Raw genomic sequence first — 20685 nt, 5'->3', positions numbered from 1 at the left:
CCAATCAAGTCGTTTCGAAGTGCAGACACTTTTGGAATGTAATAAACATACTAATGTTGTAATGGAACGCAATTATAGCACCAGATTTGCTTGCAGGTTTTGGGCAAACAACCAAAATCATTGAATGCCTTGAACAGAACTTTAGAGAAACGAGACCAAGATTATTCCAGAAACAGAGATTCAGGTGGCTGATATTTGAAGATCAATCGACTAGTTGCTGAAAATAATTACCATGGCAAATGTTGGACCGAGTTTTAGCCAATGCTGCTAAATGCTGGGGGTGAAATTAGTGTTGTTGCAGAGAACAGGCGCCATTTAAACAACAACACTGTTCTGCACTAATCGCCCGAGATGAACGAGTCCAGCCACTTATCTGGGGTTTATAGCATCGGGGTCGGTTTGACTTTTGACTGGAGTTCCCTGCCAATCTAGAGCTTCACCGTGTCATTTGCATTGGCCAGGTGAGCCGCAGGCTATCCAACAGGCGCCTCGATAACGCGCGGCAGATTCAGCAGAGGCCGATGGTAAATCACAGGAGTGGGTGGCGTGACAATCACAGAGCGATTACAAGGGCCACAGCAGCTCAAATGATTATTCTGGGCTACCTGGGGACACTCACGCTATTCCGGGGGGCTGTAGAGGATTCATTTTCAGAGTCTGCCTCAATTCCAATATCCTTGGGGCTGGGTGAAATCTGCGCTGCGCAGAATCTGATCAGTTCCTGTCCAACGGGACCACAGTCCTTCATGACCTTCTGCAAATGAGCCCGTTGATGTGTTCACGCCATCGGACACTGATTTCCATATTAAAAGGGGCCAATGCTTCAATGAGGCAGGCTCCTTTTGAAACTGAACCACTTCTGGTAATGGGAACAGTAAAGCCACTAATCGATTTCCACATTTATATACAAACGCTGGAGGTCACTGTCCAATTTACTCCTTAATTATGGTTAGCTCTGATAGAAACACAGTTATTCCGACCATAAAATCTGGGCCACTAATCCTGGTTAATATGGCACCCTGCAGTGGGCAGCACGGTGGTGCAGTGGTTAGCACTGCTGCCTCACGGCGCTGAGGTCCCAGGTTCGATCCCGGCCCTGGGTCACTGTCCCTGTGGAATTTGCACATTCTCCCCGTGTCTACGTGGGTTTCGCCCCCACAACCCAAAGATGTGCAGGGTAGGTGGATTGGCCACGCTAAAGTGCCCCTTAATTGGAAAAAATGAATTGGGTACTCTAAATTTATTAAAAATAAATAAATAAAATATGGTGCACTGTGGACAAGCTGCCAAGGACTTGCAATGATACAGCAGCTTATCACATCTCTTTGAAGTGACTTAAACATTGGGTCACTTTGTAAAACAATAACTTCACGATTCAGGCAAACACAGCCAGTTCCAGAAAACCCACAACATTCAGTTAGTGTTTCTTTGTGGTGTTGCAATACTGGGAGAATCCATTGGTTGCTTTAACACAGTGCCATAAACTCCGCGATGCCCACCCAACTCACCAAAGCAGTGCAACGGGACAGGAGCTTCATTTGTAAAACACCACCTTTAACAGAGCATCGCTCCCTCAGCATTATGCTGCTCAGTGAGCCTAGACGAGGCACTCCAATCCTGATCTGAAACTCAACAACCAACGAATAGCGACCGCACCAGAAACCTTCAGCCCCTCCTGCCAAGCGAGATCTTCCAGACACGCCAGGCGTGACTCCCCGCAGCGGGTTCCATGGTGGCAGGTGGGCCACACAATGCTGTAGGCGTTGGGGGGCCATAAGATTCCGCTGATGGCCAACAGCAAGGTGCCTCCACCACCATGAAAGCAGGCAGCGGGGAATCCTGCCCATAGTTATTGCAGAGAATTTCTAATTTAGTCACAAGCTATTTTGTCATCAGAATGCCAACACATCCAAGCATCTCTTGAACACCAGAAGCCTCTGGAGATGGACTACAATTAGCACAATAATGTGACCTAAATTAGATTCAGTTGCAACATGATTAATTCCACAGGATGAGGAACAATTACTGCAAATTGCTCTTTATAAAGGCCACCTGTAGACCTAAATAGAACATACCTTTGGAAGAACCTCCTCACTTTCACTCTGCAAATTCTTTGGGATGCATTTTCACCAATGAAATTCGGCACAATGAATTACGCCCTCTTATAGATTGCAACTATTGATAACTACAACATTTGAGAACATCTCTCAGAGGTATTCAGGAACAAAAAACCTTCTGGACACAGCTGTGGTGTACACCATGCGCAGACACTCAAAAGAGTCCAGGACATCTATTAACAGCCAATTCCCAACCACCTTGGCTGATGCCGTTGACTGATTAAATAGATCGGAACGATCCAAAGAAGCTTTTGTTTTATTTAACTTTCCTCACAGTATCCACTATTTGGTGCATGTCACCAAAATCACTGATGTCTTTTGCACTTCTTGGCAAATTGACACATTCACATGGACCAAACGAAACCATGTAACCAACAAGTTTACATTCATAGCAAGCTGTATATAACAATACTCCATCTCCCTGTCAAATAGCCATTGATTATTTGGAGGAGGACAAACATGCGGCCAACGGCAGATTCACATTTCACGTACTGACATAAAATTATTTCTCGGCTGCCGATGAAAAAGATCAGGATGAAACGGCCAATCAGTGAAGGTACTTACGACAACACCAGCAACTGAGAGCCCCACTGATGCATTCTCGAACAAGCTCACGTTGTAGAGAGACCGGCTGAATTTTGGCCGGTTGTCGTTTTCATTCATTAGGGCGATCTTGACTCGAGCGAAACCAACGTGGTCCGAGGAGGTTTCGTTGGCGAAAAGCTGTTTTCAAAATGGAGATAAAAGAGAGCGTGGGTGGGTTTGGAGAGCAGAGGCATTTAAGTAATTACTGATGACACTGTAACAGAGCTTCAACATGAATTGTGTGCAGTATTTTCAAGATCAAGACTTTTTTTTTTGCATGTTCAAGAAGTTTGCATTTAACTATAGCATGCATTGGCTGATTTCCCACAATGTAGCTCAGACAACGAAACTAAAATAGTCCATCTCCACCTGTGACTGTCCTTTTCATTCCCTTCTGTCTGTGTTTCACTCTTGTCTGCCTAACACACCCAGTTCCTCCTCACTATATCCTTCTAGCTTCCTTTTCCGTACACTTACCATTTTGTTTGTCAGCATGTCACGCCACTTAACAATTTTGCTGCCTTTCACATTATCAAAGACTTTGTTTTGGGGGTGGGGGGGGGGGGGAAGAGAAGAGACACAACATGGGTTCGATATTAAACCCCTCCCCTCAATGGGTGGCGAAGCATCAGCATGGGGGCGGGGTCGCGCCCACACACTGCCATTTGTGGAGGATTTTGTGACGTGTCCTGCTCGAGCGAGGTGGGACATTTCATTGCAGTATTTAAAACAGGCTCCCTCAATCTTACTAAGAGACCGTGTTAAATTCACCAGTTGTTCGGTGGGACTTTCTCAAGACAACAGAACTCAAATTTCGCCCCAACGATTTACTCAACGGCTCATTTCCCATTGAATTCCAACACTCTGGAGACTGCTCTCTATTTCCTGAAACAACTCTTGCTGAAGGGTGAAACTGGCCCAGTTGGTTGGTTGAAGGTTCCACTCTTGTCCTGGCCACAACCTTTATGCCTGAGGCTAGATGGATCCTGCTCTGCCCAAGGCCGCAGGAAACTACAAAAGGTCGTGAATGTAGCCCAGTCCATCACGCAAACCAGCCTCCCATCCATTGACTCTATCTATAATTCCCGCTGCCTCGGAAAGGCAACCAGCATAATTAAGGACCCCACACACCCCGGACATACTCTCTTCCACCTTCTTCCGTCAGGAAAAAGATACCAAAGTTTGAGGTCACGTCCCAACCGACTCAAGAACAGCTTCTTCCCTACTGCCATCAGACTTTTGAATGGACCTACCTCGTATTAAGTTGATCTTTTCTCTACACCCTAGCTTTGACTGTAACATTATATTCTGAAGTCTCTCCTTCCTTCCCTATGTCCGGTATGCATTGGCTGTACAGCATTCAAGAAACAACACTTTTCACTGTATAATACATGTGACAATAATAAATCAAATCAAAATACACAAACTGAAGAACCGTACCCGGGTCTTTCCAATCTCTGCAGTTTAAGCAATGTATTGATGAGCGCGTGCTATGACCATTAAGGAAAGCTTGATGATTTAGGCTGGATTTTCCGGGTCTGTGGCAGTGGGACCCGCCGCGGGAGATTCGACGGCCAAGTCCCAAGACCATCGACTTTCCGCAGGACCAGACGATCCTGGTGGTGGCAGGGCGGGAAAATCCCACCCTTGGCCTCGCCAGATTTTCAGGTCAAGTTGTGTCAACTTGTGCTCTCGTCCCAAGAAAGGGAGACAGAGAAACATGGTGGAAAAACCCGTCCCATCCGAAAACTCCAAACAGGCGCCGGAGTGTGGCAACAAGGGGATTTTCACAGTAACTTCATTGCAGTGTCAATGTAAGCCTACTTGTGACAATAAAAATTATTATTGTTATAAGTGAGAAGCAACACTGAACCGCTGCCCCATAAATTGCCGCAAAAATCCAGGACAGGAGAGCCATACTCCCCTCGCTTTTCAGACAGGGACCAGAGTGGAGGAATCAATAAAACAAACATTTATAGGTTTACAGATGAATTTGTTCCACTGCTACACCTCGCAACAATGAGAATTGTCAGCAGAAAGGTCTGCGTTTGCTTTCTGAATATATGACTGGTTACATCTTAGTTTCCAATTACTTATCTTGATATAAGAATCTAAACCATTTAAATGTTCAGCAAATTTCCATTACCTTGGTAACTGGATATAACGACACGGTATTTTTTTTCTTAATTAAGACCCAAAGGCACGAATGTTTATGCATGAGCGTGTGAAAAACAAACATCAACAATCTCAGTACCAAATATCAAAACGTGCAGAAATCTAATTTGGCTCGAGGTAGGGAAACTTTGGAAAATCATAGAATTATCATAGAATTTACAGTGCAGGAGGAGGTCATTCGGCCCATCGAGTCTGCACTGGCTCGTGGGAAGAGCACCATAGCCAAGGTCAACACTTCCACCCTATCCCCATAACCCAGTAACCCCACCCAACACTAAGGGCAATTTTGGACACTAAGGGCAATTTATCATGGCCAATCTACCTAACCCGCACATCTTTGGACTGTGGGAGGAAACCGGAGCACCCGGAGGAAACCCACGCACACACGGGGAGGACGTGCAGACTCCTCCGCACAGACAGTGACCCAAGCTGGAATCGAACCTGGGACCCTGGAGCTGTGAAGCAATTGTGCTATCCACAATGCTACCCCTCACAACTCACAAGAGTCGCAAGAGCCACTGAGAACACGGGGAGGGGAAATACAAACTGGAAATGCTGGAAACATTGGCAGCGTCTGTGGAGAGAAGAACGGAGCCAGACAGGGTCCGGGGCTCTTCCTTCGAGCAGAGGGAAGAAGCAGGGGTGATCGGAAAGAAGTCTTAAATTATGAAGCAGGGCAAATGTGCAGAACCTGTTTGCACTTGGGCGACCAGAACTAGGGTCTGTAAATGTAGGAACGCCGCTAACAAACTCAGTTAGGGATTCAGGAGAAACCTATTTACTCAAAGTTTGGTGAGAGCGTGGAACTGTGTTGTACATGGAATGCTGGAGTTGACCAGCATTTTGAGGGAAGCTGGATAACTGCATCATGGGAGAAACAAATCAAATACGTTGATTACATAAAACAGAGAATGCTGGAAACATTCCGATCTGGCAGCAGCTGTGGAGAGAGCAACAGAGTTAATGCTTCCAGTCCGCAAGACTCTCCTTCAGAGCTGATGGAGTTCGATAAAGAGAGTAGCAAGACAGCTTATGTGGAGCAGGAGGACTGACATGGGCCTGGGCCGAATGACCTGTTTCGATGCTGTACATTCGATGCGAATAGTCAGGCTGCTGTCTCTGGGATACTTGCAGTGTGCAGATCCAGTAGCTGTGCCACAATTACAGTCCCAGCAAAAGATATTTATGTTATCAACACCCCAAGTCAACTCATTTTCCAACTCTTTTTTCAGAAAAAAATATCTACCTCTATTCACATCATTACACTGGTTGACGAGGCAATTATAAACACATGCAAACAAGCATACTGTGCACATATGGGCTCATAATATTGGTTAATGAAGGATTCCTGCTCTATTAGCATTCCGAGACATTGTCTGCCTTAGATTTGTCTGTTTTATAAATAAGAACAATTAAGCTGTTCTGTGTTTCAACAGCTATGCACAGTAAAGACACTTTGGATTGTTACGCTATTAAAAAGCTGAAGGAATAATTAAGCAGCTCCAAGGAAAATAAGCCGATGAAAGTACCAACCCAGGTTATGTGTGTGTGTGTGGCAAATATCTCAGACATCCTGACCACAGCAAAATCACACATAAAGCAACGGGATAATGACCAAGAGATGTTGCTACTGGCAGTGCTGATTCTGAAAGAAACATTGGTCCAGGATACCCAGGAAACTCTTTTCCTTCGAATACGCAAGTCACAAATAAGGTTTCAAAAGCATTGGGACTGATGTTGAAAACTCAGCACTCCAGACCCCAAAGTTTTGACCTGACTTTTCACTCCGGCACAGGTACCGCTGCAAGCAGACAAGCAAACAGGTCAGAAGCAGCACACGATCCAACAGAACGCAAATTGCTTTCTAATGAGATTTTGTGCTGTGCACACACTTCATACAGCTGGCATTTAGTACAGCAGCTGTCCTGGTGTAAAGCGGACAGTGTGTGTACATATTTTATACCGTGGGGATCTGTTTGCTCGCAGCATTTTACAGCACAAGGAGTCATTCTGACTGGCGTCGGGAGCACGTACTGCTGGATCGTCTCCAGGTGCCTGAATTAAGTGGGGCTTTAAGAGCCACACTTCTTTTCACTGCTGCTTTGCACCTTCCGGATGCCTTTGCCTGAAGTTTGGGGGTGGGCTCTGCACTGTGCGAATTCCTCCTTCTTCGTCCTGCTGGGTGTGGCAATTTTTTTAAAGATTGCGCTCCGCAAATCCAGTTAAACGCGCTTCCATTTTCAGGCAGCAGAAAGATGCCTCCTGCGAAGACACTGTCGTGTGGAATCACAGGGAATCGATTGTGCATCCTCAGCAGAATATGCTAATGCTTTGATCTTGGATTGACGTTGGATTACGGACAGCACGGTAGCATAGTGATTAGCACAATTGCTTCACAGCTCCAGGGTCCCAGGTTCGATTCCCGACTTGAGTCACTGTCTGTGCGGAGTCTGCACGTTCTCCCCATGTGTGCATGGGTTTCCTCCGGGTGCTCCGGTTTCCTCCCACAGTCCTAAGGTGTGCAGGTTAGGTGGATTGGCCATGCTAAATTGTCCTTAGTGTCCAAAATTGCCCTTAGTGTTGGGTGCGGTAACTGGGTTATGGGGATAGGGTGGATTTGTGCAGTTGGGAAGGGTGGCACGCTGGCCAAGAGTGAATCTCGGGAAATGTGTAAGGTCATTTCGACTTGATTCCAGGGCAGTGCTGAGCGTCTGTAGAAGTCTACTGCAGCAGAGCTTGGAAGAGCTGCAGGAGAGGTTTGCAAATGCTACAGGTTAAAATATAAAAGGGCCAGGATCGGATCTCCAATTAGTTCCAGTATTGTTCGGACTCCCTTCGAGAATCCCAACAACTTGCAATTTGTAAAACTGAGGGAAGATTGCTAAACTGCAGAAAATTATAATACTGACCAAAAAGTATCTTTTATATTCTAACAAACTTTAGTTTTTTTTTAAAATAATATTTTATTGAAAATTTTTGGTCAACCAACACAGTACATTGTGCATCCTTTACACAACATTGTAACAATACAGATAATAATGACCTTTTTAAATTTAAACAAAAACAACAACAAATAAATAAATATTAAATAACAAAAAATAAAAACTAGCCCTAATTAGCAACTGCCTTGTCTCAGGCCACACCCCCCCCCCATCCCCCCCATCCCCCCCCCCCCCCCCCCCCCCCCCCAAAGTCCTGGGCCGCTGCTGCTGCCTTCTTTGTTCTCCCCTATCTATCTTTCCGCAAGATATTCGACGAACGGTTGCCACCGCCTAGTAAACTCTTGAGCCGACCCCCTTAGGACGAACTTAATCCGTTCTAACTTTATGAACCCCGCCATATCATTTATCCAGGTCTCCACCCCCGGGGGCTTGGCTTCTTTCCACATTAGCAATATTCTGCGCCGGGCTACTAGGGACGCAAAGGCCAAAACATCGGCCTCTTTCGCCTCCTGCACTCCCGGCTCTTGTGCAACCCCAAATATAGCCAACCCCCAGCTTGGTTCGACCCGGACTCCTACTACTTTCGAAAGCACCTTTGTCACCCCCATCCAAAACCCCTGTAGTGCCGGGCATGACCAAAACATATGGGTATGATTCGCTGGGCTTCTCGAGCACCTCGCACACCTATCCTCCACCCCAAAAAATTTACTGAGCCGTGTTCCAGTCATATGTGCCCTGTGTAATACCTTAAACTGAATCAGGCTTAGCCTGGCGCACGAGGACGACGAGTTTACCCTGTTTAGGGCATCTGCCCACATCCCCTCCTCAATCTCCTCCCCTAGCTCTTCTTCCCATTTCCCTTTTAGTTCGTCCATCATAGTCTCCCCTTCGTCTCTCATTTCCCTATATATATCCGACACCTTACCGTCCCCCACCCATTTCTTTGAGATGACTCTGTCCTGCACCTCTTGTGTCGGGAGCTGCGGGAATTCCCTCACCTGTTGCCTCGCAAAAGCCCACAATTGCATGTACCTGAATGCATTCCCTTGGGGCAACCCATATTTCTCGGTCGGCGCTCGCAGACTCGCAAACTTCCCATCCACAAATAGATCTTTCAATTGCGTTATACCTGCTCTTTGCCACATTCCATATCCCCCATCCATTCCCCCCGGGGCAAACCTATGGTTGTTTCTTATCGGGGACCCCCCCAGTGCTCCGGTCTTTCCCCTATGTCGTCTCCACTGTCCCCAAATCTTCAGTGTAGCTACCACCACCGGACTCGTGGTATAGTTCCTTGGTGAGAACGGCAATGGGGCTGTCACCATAGCCTGCAGGCTGGTCCCCCTACAGGACGCCCTCTCTAATCTCTTCCACGCCGCTCCTTCCTCCTCTCCCATCCACTTACTCACCATTGAAATATTAGCGGCCCAATAATACTCACTTAGGCTCGGTAGTGCCAGCCCCCCCCTATCCCTACTACGCTGTAAGAATCCCTTCCTCACTCTCGGAGTCTTCCCGGCCCAAACAAAACCCATGATACTCTTTTCTATCCTTTTGAAAAAAGCCTTCGTGATCACCACCGGGAGACACTGAAACACAAAGAGGAATCTCGGGAGGACCACCATCTTAACCGCCTGCACCCTCCCTGCCATTGACAATGCTACCATATCCCATCTCTTGAAATCTTCCTCCATCTGTTCCACCAACCGCGTCAAATTTAGCCTGTGCAATGTGCCCCAATTCTTAGCTATCTGGATCCCCAGGTAACGAAAGTCTCTTGTTACCTTCCTCAACGGTAGGTCTTCTATTTCTCTACTCTGCTCCCCTGGATGCACCACAAACAGCTCACTCTTCCCCATGTTCAATTTATACCCTGAAAAATCCCCAAACTCCCCAAGTATCCGCATTATTTCTGGCATCCCCTCCGCTGGATCCGCCACATATAGTAGCAGATCATCCGCATATAAAGATACCCGGTGTTCTTCTCCTCCCCTAAGTATTCCCCTCCATCCCTTGGAACCTCTCAGCGCTATCGCCAGGGGCTCAATCGCCAGTGCAAACAGTAATGGGGACAGAGGACATCCCTGCCTCGTCCCTCTATGGAGCCGAAAATATGCCGATCCCCGTCCATTCGTGACCACACTCGCCACTGGGGCCCTATACAACAGCTGCACCCATCTAACATACCCCTCTCCGAACCCAAATCTCCTCAACACCTCCCACAGATAATCCCACTCCACTCTATCAAATGCTTTCTCGGCATCCATCGCCACTACTATCTCCGTTTCACCCTCTGGTGGGGCCATCATCATTACCCCTAACAACCTCCGTATGTTCGTGTTCAGCTGTCTCCCCTTCACAAACCCAGTTTGGTCCTCATGAACCACCCCCGGGACACATTCCTCTATTCTCATTGCCGTTACCTTGGCCAAGACCTTGGCATCTACATTGAGGAGGGAGATTGGTCTGTAGGACCCGCATTGTAGCGGATCCTTTTCCTTCTTTAAAAGAAGCGATATCATTGCTTCTGACATAGTCGGGGGCAGTTGTCCCCTTTCCTTTGCCTCGTTAAAGGTCCTCGTCAGTAGCGGGGCGAGCAAGTCCAAATATTTTCTGTAAAATTCAACTGGGAATCCGTCCGGTCCCGGGGCCTTTCCCGTCTGCATGTTCCTAATTCCTTTCACCACTTCTTCTACCGTGATCTGTGCTCCCAATCCCATCCTTTCCTGCTCTTCCACCTTGGGAATTTCCAGCCGATCCAAAAACTCCATCATTCTCTCCCTCCCATCCGGGGGTTGAGCTTCATACAATTTTTTATAAAATGTCTTAAACACTTCATTCACTCTCTCCGCTCCCCGCTCCGTCTCTCCATCTTCGTCTCTCACCCCCCCTATTTCCCTCGCTGCTCCCCTTTTCCTCAATTGGTGTGCCAGCAATCTGCTCGCCTTCTCTCCATATTCATACTGTACACCCTGCGCCTTCCTCCATTGTGCCTCTGCAGTGCCTGTGGTCAGCAAGTCAAATTCCACATGCAGCCTTTGCCTTTCCCTATACAGTCCCTCCTCCGGTGCTTCCGCATACTGTCTGTCCACCCTCAAAAGTTCTTGCAACAACCGCTCCCGTTCCTTACTCTCCTGCTTCCCTTTATGTGTCCTTATTGATATCAGCTCCCCCCTAACCACCGCCTTCAACGCCTCCCAGACCACTCCCACCTGAACCTCCCCATTGTCATTGAGTTCCAAGTACTTTTCAATGCATCCCCTCACCCTTAAGCACACCCCCTCATCCGCCATTAGTCCCATGTCCATTCTCCAGGGTGGACGCCCTCTTGTTTCCTCCCCTATCTCCAAGTCTACCCAGTGTGGGGCATGATCCGAAATGGCTATAGCCGTATATTCCGTTCCCCTCACCCTCGGGATCAATGCCCTACCCAACACAAAAAAGTCTATGCGTGAATAGACTTTATGGACATAGGAGAAAAACGAGAACTCCTTACTCCTAGGTCTACTGAATCTCCACGGGTCCACCCCTCCCATCTGCTCCATAAAATCCTTAAGCACCTTGGCTGCTGCCGGCCTCCTACCAGTCCTGGACTTCGACCTATCCAGCCTTGGTTCCAACACCGTGTTAAAGTCTCCCCCCATTATCAGCTTTCCGGTCTCTAGGTCTGGGATGCGTCCTAGCATTCGCCTCATAAAATTGGCATCGTCCCAATTCGGGGCATACACATTTACCAACACCACCATCTCTCCCTGTAATTTGCCACTCACCATCACGTATCTGCCCCCGTTATCCGCCACTATAGTCTTTGCCTCGAACATTACCCGCTTCCCCACTAATATAGCCACCCCCCTGTTTTTCGCATCCAGCCCCGAATGGAACACCTGCCCTACCCATCCTTTGCGCAACCTAACCTGATCTATCAGTTTCAGGTGCGTTTCCTGTAACATGGCCACATCTGCTTTAAGTTTCTTAAGGTGTGCGAGTACTCGTGCCCTCTTTATCGGCCCGTTAAGCCCCCTCACGTTCCACGTGATCAGCCGAGTTGGGGGGCTTCCCACCCCCCCCCTTGCCGGTTAGCCATCATCTTTTTCCAGCTTCTCGCCCAGTTCCCACGCAGCTGTATTTCTCCCAGACGGTGCCCCCCCGCCCATCCTTTCCCGTACCCACTCCCCCCTTTCCCCAGCAGCAGCAACCCAGTAATTCCCCCCTCCCCCCCCCCCCCCCGCTAGACCCCCCGCTAGTGTAATTACTCCCCCCATATTGCTCCCAGAAGTCAGCAAACTCTGGCTGACCTCGGCTTCCCCCCGTGATCACGGCTCGCCCCGTGCGGCGCCCCCTCCTTCCTGCTTCTCTATTCCCGCCATGATTATCATAGCGCGGGAACCAAGCCCGCGCCTCTCCCTCGGCCCCGCCTCCCATGGCCAACGCCCCATCTCCTCTCCCTCCCCACCTCCCCCCATCACCACCTGTGGGAGAAAGAAAAGTTACCATACCGCAGGATTAATCATACAATCCCTCTTCGCCCCCCCCCCCCACTCGTCCCACCACTTTGTCCAAACGTTCATTTTCGTAGTCCAATCATTCCAATTTTTCTTCTACAATAAAAGTCCACGCTTCATCCGCCGTCTCAAAGTAGTGGTGCCTCCCTTGATATGTGACCCACAGTCTTGCCGGTTGCAGCATTCCAAACTTTATCTTTTTTTTTGTGAAGTACCGCTTTGGCCCGATTAAAGCTCGCCCTCCTTCTCGCCACCTCCGCACTCCAATCTTGATAGACGCGGATCACCGCGTTCTCCCATTTACTACACCGAGTTTTCTTCGCCCATCAAAGGACCATTTCTCTATCCTTAAAACGGAGAAATCTCACCACTATGGCTCTGGGAGCTTCTCCTGCTCTCGATCCTCGCACCATAACTCGGTATGCTCCCTCCACCTCCAACGGACCCGTCGGGGCCTCCACTCCCATTAACGAGTGCAGCATCGTGCTCACATATGCCCCGACGTCCGCCCCCTCCACACCTTCAGGAAGGCCAAGAATCCTCAAGTTGTTCCTCCTTGCGTTATTTTCCAATGCCTCCAACCTCTCCACAGATCGTTTCTGGTGTGCCTCCTGTATCTCCGACTTCACCACCAGGCCCTGTATATCGTTTTCATTCTCTGCTGCTTTCGCCTTCACGACCCGAAGCTCCTGCTCCTGGGTCTTTTGTTCCTCTTTCAGCCCTTCAATCGCCTGTAATATCGGGGCCAACAACTCTTTCTTCATTTCCTTTTTTATCTCCTCCACGCAGCGTTTCAAAAACTCTTGTTGTTCAGGGCCCCATATGAAACTGCCACCTTCCGACGCCATCTTGGTTTCTGCTTGCCTTCCTTGCCGTTGTTCCAAAGAATCCGCTGCAATCCGGCCACTTTCCTCTCCTTTTTCCATCCGTGTCCAGGGGGAACACCCTTCTGGTTTACCGCACGGTGTTTTCAGCCGTTAAAATTGCCGTTGGGGCTCCTATCAAGAGCCCAAAAGTCCGTTTCACAGGGAGCTGCCGAAACGTGCGACTCAGCTGGTCATCGCCGCACCCGGAAGTCCCCAACAAACTTTAGTTTAAGTGCAGAATTAATCACTTCAGCAACACAGTAATAGCTTTCGAATTAACAGTTAAAACAGTTCTTAAGTAAAATAAAAAATTTAACTCCCCATCGACACCTGTCGCTATATATTCCAATTAAGCAACCCAATACAGTTCAAATGCCACTGATAAATAAAGTTAACAATCAGGGCTATCTGTGTCTCAGTGCAGACCTTTGGAAAGAGTCCTTCTCAGGAACAACCTGAAAACCCTCAGTCTTGTAGGACTAAAATCCTGTGGCAAACTGCAAAATTACAGACAGGTTTGGCTCATTATCTGCATCCCAAGCATATCATATTCGCCAGTCTCTTCCCACTAAGATGTCCCATGACCTGCTTAGCTGGGACTAAGCACAATCCCTCAAATTATCTACGCCCCAGCGAACCGCCTAAATATAAACTCTATTCCATTAGCCTTCTATCTGTAAACAAATAAATGGTGAAAATCAATGATAACCTCACTGCATATATTTGAACCCAGGGTTTTAAATAACATCACTACAATAAAATGTAAAATATAATATATAACCATTTCCTACATTCATCACAGTATACATCCAGACTATTTTCTCTCCACTCGTCCACTCTCTTCCGATGTCCTCTGCCACTACAACCGTTGCTGCTTTCCAGGCCCGAACAGTCTTCCTTCCACCAAGGATGTTTAGTCCTTTTACATCTCCGTCCCTCAACTGGGGCAGTCAGCAGGCTCCCTGCTTCTTAATTGAATGACTTTAGGACTTCCGGGTCGCGGCGATGCGGAGCTAAGCCGCGCGAGTCGGCAGCTCCCGCAGAAACGGACTTTTGGGCCCGCTAATGGAGCCCCAACGGACCTTTAAAAAAAAAAAACCAACCCGTGGGGAAGAACGGAGGAAGTCCCCTACAGACCTGCATGGACCGGACCCGCAGTGAAACGGCAAGGAAAGCGGCCCTGGAGCAGCGGGAGAAGAAAGAAGAAAAAAACAAAATGGCGGCACCCATGGACAGAGAGGAGATGAAAGAGTTCATCAAGTGCTGCTTCGAGGAGCTGCGTAAGGAGATGGTGGCGCCTATACTGGCAATGGTGGAAAAACTTGGAGCAACCCAGAAAGCCCAAGAGGTGAAGATTCAGGAGATCCAGGAAAAAGTAAATGAGAACGGCGACAGCTTGTGGGCCTGGCGGAGAGAGTGGAGCGGCACAAGGCACTGGACAAGACGTGGGCGGGAAGACTCGAAGACCTGGAGAACAGATCAAGGAGAAACAACTTGAGGATCCTGGGTCTCCCAGAAGGAATGGAGGGGGCCGATGCCGCGGCATATGCGGGCACAATGATCGGGACGCTGATGGGTGTGGAGGCCCCCCCGAGATTGCTGGAGCTGGATGGGGCGCACCGAGTGCTAGCGAGGAAGCCCAATGCAAAAGAGCCGCCAAGGGCGATGGTGGTGAGATTTCACCGGTTTACGGACAGAGAGAGGGTCCTGAAATGGGCCAAGAAGGAACGGAGCAGCAAGTGGGACAATGTGGAGATCAGAATATACCCGGACTGGAGCGCGGAGGTCACTAAGCGGAGAGCGGGTTTCAACCGGGCCAAAGCGGTGCTGCACCGGAAAGGGGTGAAATTTGGAATGCTGCAGCCAGCGCGACTGTGGGTTACACATAATGGCCAACACCACTACTTCGAAACGCCCAAAGAGGCGTGGACCTTTATACTAACTGAAAAGTTGGACTCTAACTGAGGGTTTGTGTGGGAGAGGGGTGTTTGAGGGGTGAAGTATGATGTTTGTTGTACATAGGGGGTCAACCACGCGCAGGAATGGATATATGGGCTGGGGGAGAGGGACCAGGCCATGACAGGAGCAGCGCCATGGGGAGCGGGGCAGGCTTTGGGAAGCGTGGGGTTTTTCCCGCGCGCGGCAAAAAAAATAAATAAAAAGGGCGGGAAGGGGGACAAAGGAATGTACATTGATTGGGAGAGACCCACACGAGGGGGTTAAAGGGATGGCGGAGGAAGCCGGGGTCAGCAGGTGTCAGCTGACTTACGGGAGGGATATGGGGGGAGCAAAAAAGCTAGACGGGGATCTAGCGGGAGTGGGGGGGGAGGGGCGGGGAAGGGGGGGGGGGAGAGGAGGGAGGTGGGGAAGAGGGGGGGGGGAAGGGTTGCTGCTGCACTGGTCAAAAGAGAACGGGACACAGAAGAGGTGGCTGGGACGGGGGTCCCCCAGCTGGGGGACTGGAGAGTGAGGGAGACGCGGACAAGGGACTGGCCCAGAAAAGGAGATGGATAGTCGGCGGGGGGGGGGTGAGAGTCCCTCCAATCCGGCTGATAACGTGGAACGTGAGGGGCCTGAATGGGCCGGTGAGGCGGGCTCGAGTGTTCGCGCACTTGAAGGGAATGAAGGCAGATGTGGCAATGCTCCAAGAGACACACCTGAAGGCGGCGGACCAGGTCAGGTTAAGAAAGGGATGGGTAGGTCAGGTATTTCACTCGGGATTGGATGCAAAAAATAGAGGGGTGGCAATTCTGGTGGGAAAGCATGTGTCATTTGAGGCCAAGACTATCGTAGCAGATAATGGAGGGAGATATGTGATGGTGAGCGGTAGGTTGCAAGGGACGTGGGTGGTGTTGGTAAATGTATACGCCCCGAACTGGGATAATGCTGGATTCATGAAGCGCATGTTGGGGCGCATTCCGGACCTGGAGATAGGAGGACTAATAATGGGAGGGGACTTCAATACGGTGCTGGACCCAGCACTGGACCGCTCCAGATTAAGGACGGGAAGGAGGCCGGCGGCGGCCAAGGTACTTAGGGGATTTATGGATCAGATGGGGGGAGTGGACCCATGGAGGTTTGCAAGACCGCAGGCCAGGGAATTTTCTTTTTTCTCCCACGTGCATAAGGCTTACTCCCGGATAGATTTCTTTGTTCTGGGCAGGGCGCTCATCCCGAGAGTGGGGGGGATGGAGTATTCGGCCATAGCCGTTTCGGACCATGCCCCGCACTGGGTGGAACTGGAGCTGGGAAAGGAGAGGGACCAACGCCCGCTGTGGCGGCTGGATGTGGGACTGCTGGCCGATGAGGTGGTGTGTGGGAAGGTAAGGGGGTGTATTGAAAGGTACTTGGAGGCCAACGACAACGGGGAGGTGCGAGTGGGGGTGGTATGGGAGGCAATGAAGGCGGAGATCAGGGGAGAGCTGATCTCCATCAGGGCTCATAGGGAGAAGATAGAGGGAATGGAAAGGGAGAGGTTAGTGGGGAAGATCTTGCGGGTGGACAGGAGATACGCAGAGGCCCCGGAGGAAAGATTACTTGGGGAAAGGCGACGGCTGCAGACGGAGTTTGACCTGTTGACCACGGGCAAGGCGGAGGCACAGTGGCGGAAGGCGCAAGGGGCGACTTACGAGTACGGGGAAAAGGCTAGTCAGATGCTGGCGCACCAGCTCCGTAAGAGGGCGGCAGCGAGGGAAATAGGGGGAGTCAAAGATGGAAGGGGAGCCATGGTACGAAGTGCAACGAAAATAAATAAGGTATTTAAGGACTTTTATGAAGAGCTGTACAGGTCCCAGCCCCCAGGGGGGGGAAGGGGGGGATGAGGCGATTCCTGGACCAGCTGGGGTTCCCGAGGGTGGAGGAGCAGGAGGCGGTTGGTTTGGGGGCACCAATTGGGCTGGAGGAGTTGAGTAAGGGTTTAGGGAGCATGCAGGCGGGGAAGGCCCCGGGGCCGGACGGGTTCCCGGTGGAATTCTACAGAAAATATGTGGACCTGCTGGCCCCGCTACTAGTGAGGACCTTCAACGAGGCACGAGAGGAGGGAACCCTGCCCCAGACAATGTCGGAGGCGGCAATCTCCCTGATCCTAAAGCAAGACAAGGATCCACTGCAATGTGGATCGTACAGGCCGATTTCGCTCCTCAATGTGGATGCTAAGCTATTGGCGAAGGTACTGGCCACTAGGATTGAGGACTGTGTCCCGGGGGTGATACACGAGGACCAAACGGGATTTGTAAAAGGCAGGCAGTTAAATACCAATGTGCGGCGGCTCTTAAACGTGATAACGATGACATCGGAGGAGGGAGAGGCGGAGATAGTGGCAGCTATGGACGCGGAAAAAGCCTTTGACCGAGTAGAGTGGGAGTACCTCTGGGAGGTATTGCACAGGTTTGCTTTCGGGGGAGGGTTTATTAGATGGGTTAAGCTCCTTTACAGCGCCCCGGTGGCGCGCGTAGTGACAAACTGGCGGAGGTCAGAGTACTTTTGGCTGTACCGAGGGACGAGACATGGGTGCCCCCTGTCCCCCCTGTTGTTTGCATTGGCGATCGAACCCTTGGCCATATCACTTAGGGAGTCTCAGAAATGGAGGGGGATAGTCCGCGGGGGAGAGGAGCATCGGGTATCGCTATATGCGGATGACCTGCTGCTATACGTTGTAGCGCACAAAGACTCCGAGAGACGAATAGAGTGAAGTCGATGAGGCTTTATTAAGCGTGACTGTTTCCCCCGCAGTTCGTTACCACATACGTGGCGGACCCAATGGAGGTGATGGTGGAGGTCATGCAGACTCTGAAGGAGTTTGGAGAGTTTTCAGGCTATAAGCTTAATGTAGAGAAGAGTGAGCTTTTTGTACTACAAGCAGGGGACCAAGAAAGAGGGATAGGGGACCTGCCGCTGAGGAGGGCGGAGAGGAGTTTTCGGTATCTGGGGATCCAGCTAGCCAGAAGTTGGGGGGCACTACATAAATTGAATTTGACGAGGGTGGTGGAGCAAATGGAGGAGGATTTTAAAAGATGGGACATGCTCCCGCTCTCGTTGGCAGGTAGGGTGCAGTCGGTCAAAATGGTGGTCCTTCCAAGGTTTTTGTTCGTGTTTCAGTGCCTCCCCATCGTGATCACCAAGGGCTTTTTCAAGAGAGTAGGTAGGAGTATTATGGGGTATGTGTGGGCAAATAAGACCCCGAGGGTTAGGAGAGGGTTCTTGGAACGCAGCAGGGACCGAGGAGGGTTGGCTTTGCCAAACCTAGAGAGTTACTACTGGGCAGCAAATGTGGCGATGATCCGTAAGTGGGTCATGGAGGGAGAGGGGGCGGCATGGAAGAGGATGGAGATGGCGTCCTGCAAAGGAACGAGCCTGGGGGCGTTGGTAACGGCACCGCTGCCGCTCTCGCCGACAAAATACACCACAAGCCCGGTGGTGGCGGCAACATTAAAGATCTGGGGCCAGTGGAGAAGACACAGGGGTGCAATGGGAGCATTGGTGTGGTAACCACCGGTTTGTCCCGGGGAAGATGGACGGGGGGGTTCCAAGGCTGGCATCGGGCGGGGATAAGAAGAATGGGGGACCTGTTCATTGACGGGACATTTGCGAGTCTAGGGGCACTGGAGGAGAAATTTGAGTTACCCCCGGGAAATACATTTAGATATATGCAGGTGAGGGCTTTTGTGAGGCGACAGGTGAGGGAATTTCCGTTGCTCCCGGCACAAGAAGTTCAAGATAGGGTGATCTCGGGGGTATGGGTCGGGGAGGGCAAGGTATCGGAAATATACCAAGAGATGAAAGAAGAGGGGGAAGCGCTAGTAGAAGAACGGAAAGGTAAATGGGAGGAGGAGCTGGGGGAGGAGATGGAGGAAGGGCTATGGGCCGAAGCCCTGGGTAGGGTTAATACCTCTTCCTCGTGTGCCAGGCTCAGTCTGATACAATTTAAGGTGGTTCACAGAGCGCATTTGACAAGGGCGAGGCTGAGTAGGTTCTTTGGGGTAGAGGATAGATGTGAAAGATGTTCAAGGAGCCCGGCGAACCATGTCCATATGTTTTGGTCATGCCCGGCATTGGAGGGGTTCTGGAGAGGAGTGGCGGGAGTAATATCCCAGGTGGTGAAAGTCCGGGTCAAGCCAAGCTGGGGGCTAGCAATATTTGGAGTAGTGGATGAGCCGGGAGTGCAGGAGGCGAAAGAGGCCGGAATTCTGGCCTTTGCGTCCCTAGTAGCCCGGCGAAGGGTCTTGCTACTGTGGAAGGAGGCGAAGCCCCCTAGCCTGGAGGCCTGGATTAATGACATGGCGGGGTTCATAAAATTGGAGAGAATTAAGTTTGTTTTGAGAGGGTCTGCACAGGGGTTTTACAGGCGGTGGCAACCGTTTCTAGATTATCTCGCAGAGCGTTAGAAGAAGGTCGATCAGCAGCAGCAGCAACCCTGGGGGGAGGGGGGGGGGGGGAAACGAGAGACTGTCTGAGGGGATGGTCGAGCGGGAGATAGCATGGAGGGTGGGGGGAAACGGTACGCTAGGCCAAGAGCCAGTGTATAAAGCTATGTAAATATACTATCTTGCCTTGTATATATCTTGCTCAGGGAGAATTTGCGTTATTTTGTTACGGGGTGGGGGGTTATTGTTTGTAAGGGGAAAAAAATTGTGTTGTTAAAAAACCTTAATAAAAATATTTTTTTTAAAAAATTGAATGGCTTTAAAAGCAGTTCCCATTCACAGCCCTCAGTCTAGCTGAACCCCCTTTAACGTCAGCACGCAGGCCCAACCAAACTATACTTTCATCAAGAATATTTATCCATAATGTAAAGATGTAGAAATTCATAACACCAATCGTATTGGAACTGACCATTTCCACATTCAACTCTTTCCAAAACGCTTCCAGGTATTTCTTTTATTCAGTCAAGGGATGTGGGCTCCGCTGGCAAGGCCAGCATTTGGCATCGAGAAGGTGGCGGTGAGTCGTCCTCTTGAACTGTTGCAGTCCATGTTGCAACTCCGATCAAATGTCTTCAGGCTTTCTTCACATCACCAGTCAGTGGATTCGAGGAGGGCTGTGCCTCAAAGTTTGTTGCTTAACCAACTCCATGGATTCAATTGTCAATGTTCCTCAGTGTCCACAACGCAGCTCGCCACCTGGTCTGAGCAGAGCCCAACACACCATCAGCATGACCACCTTTGGCTTGCGTTCTGCTGTGTTTACACATCGCAGAATGACATAATAGAGCAGCTCATCATACTAGTGTCAGTTGTAAGAGAGAGCTTTCAGATTAGTCCCAGCTCTTCCCCCTCCATATCCCTGTAACTATTTATCTTTTGATCCCATTCATCCTCACCAAGAATTGGACATTCTACCCATTGTGTGGTACCCAGAACTGGACACAATACACCGTCAGAAGTCTAACCAATGATTTATAAAAGTACAAGTTCCTTGTTTTTGTGTTCCATAACTCCATTAATAAAGCCAAGGATTCCATTTGCTTTCCATTGACTTTTGTTTTACCTTTATTGGGAGA

General features: G+C 49.9%; 1 protein-coding gene across 8 annotated transcripts in view; it reads right to left on the bottom strand.

Annotated features, from left to right (window-relative positions):
* cdh23 (cadherin-related 23) overlaps nucleotides 1–20685 on the bottom strand; it is an 815609-nt gene that overhangs the window by 456732 nt on the left and 338192 nt on the right. For all 8 annotated transcript variants that reach the window (XM_072491426.1, XM_072491427.1, XM_072491428.1 and 5 more), the window contains one exon: nucleotides 2682–2840. In XM_072491426.1, the coding sequence (XP_072347527.1) occupies nucleotides 2682–2840 (159 nt within the window). The remainder of the gene's footprint in view (nucleotides 1–2681; nucleotides 2841–20685) is intronic.

This window comes from Scyliorhinus torazame, chromosome 28, assembly GCF_047496885.1.
Source record: "Scyliorhinus torazame isolate Kashiwa2021f chromosome 28, sScyTor2.1, whole genome shotgun sequence".
Taxonomy (NCBI): Eukaryota; Metazoa; Chordata; class Chondrichthyes; order Carcharhiniformes; family Scyliorhinidae; genus Scyliorhinus; species Scyliorhinus torazame.
The sequence above is the reverse complement of the archived record's forward strand: the minus strand, read 5'-3'. Positions and strand labels throughout refer to the sequence as shown.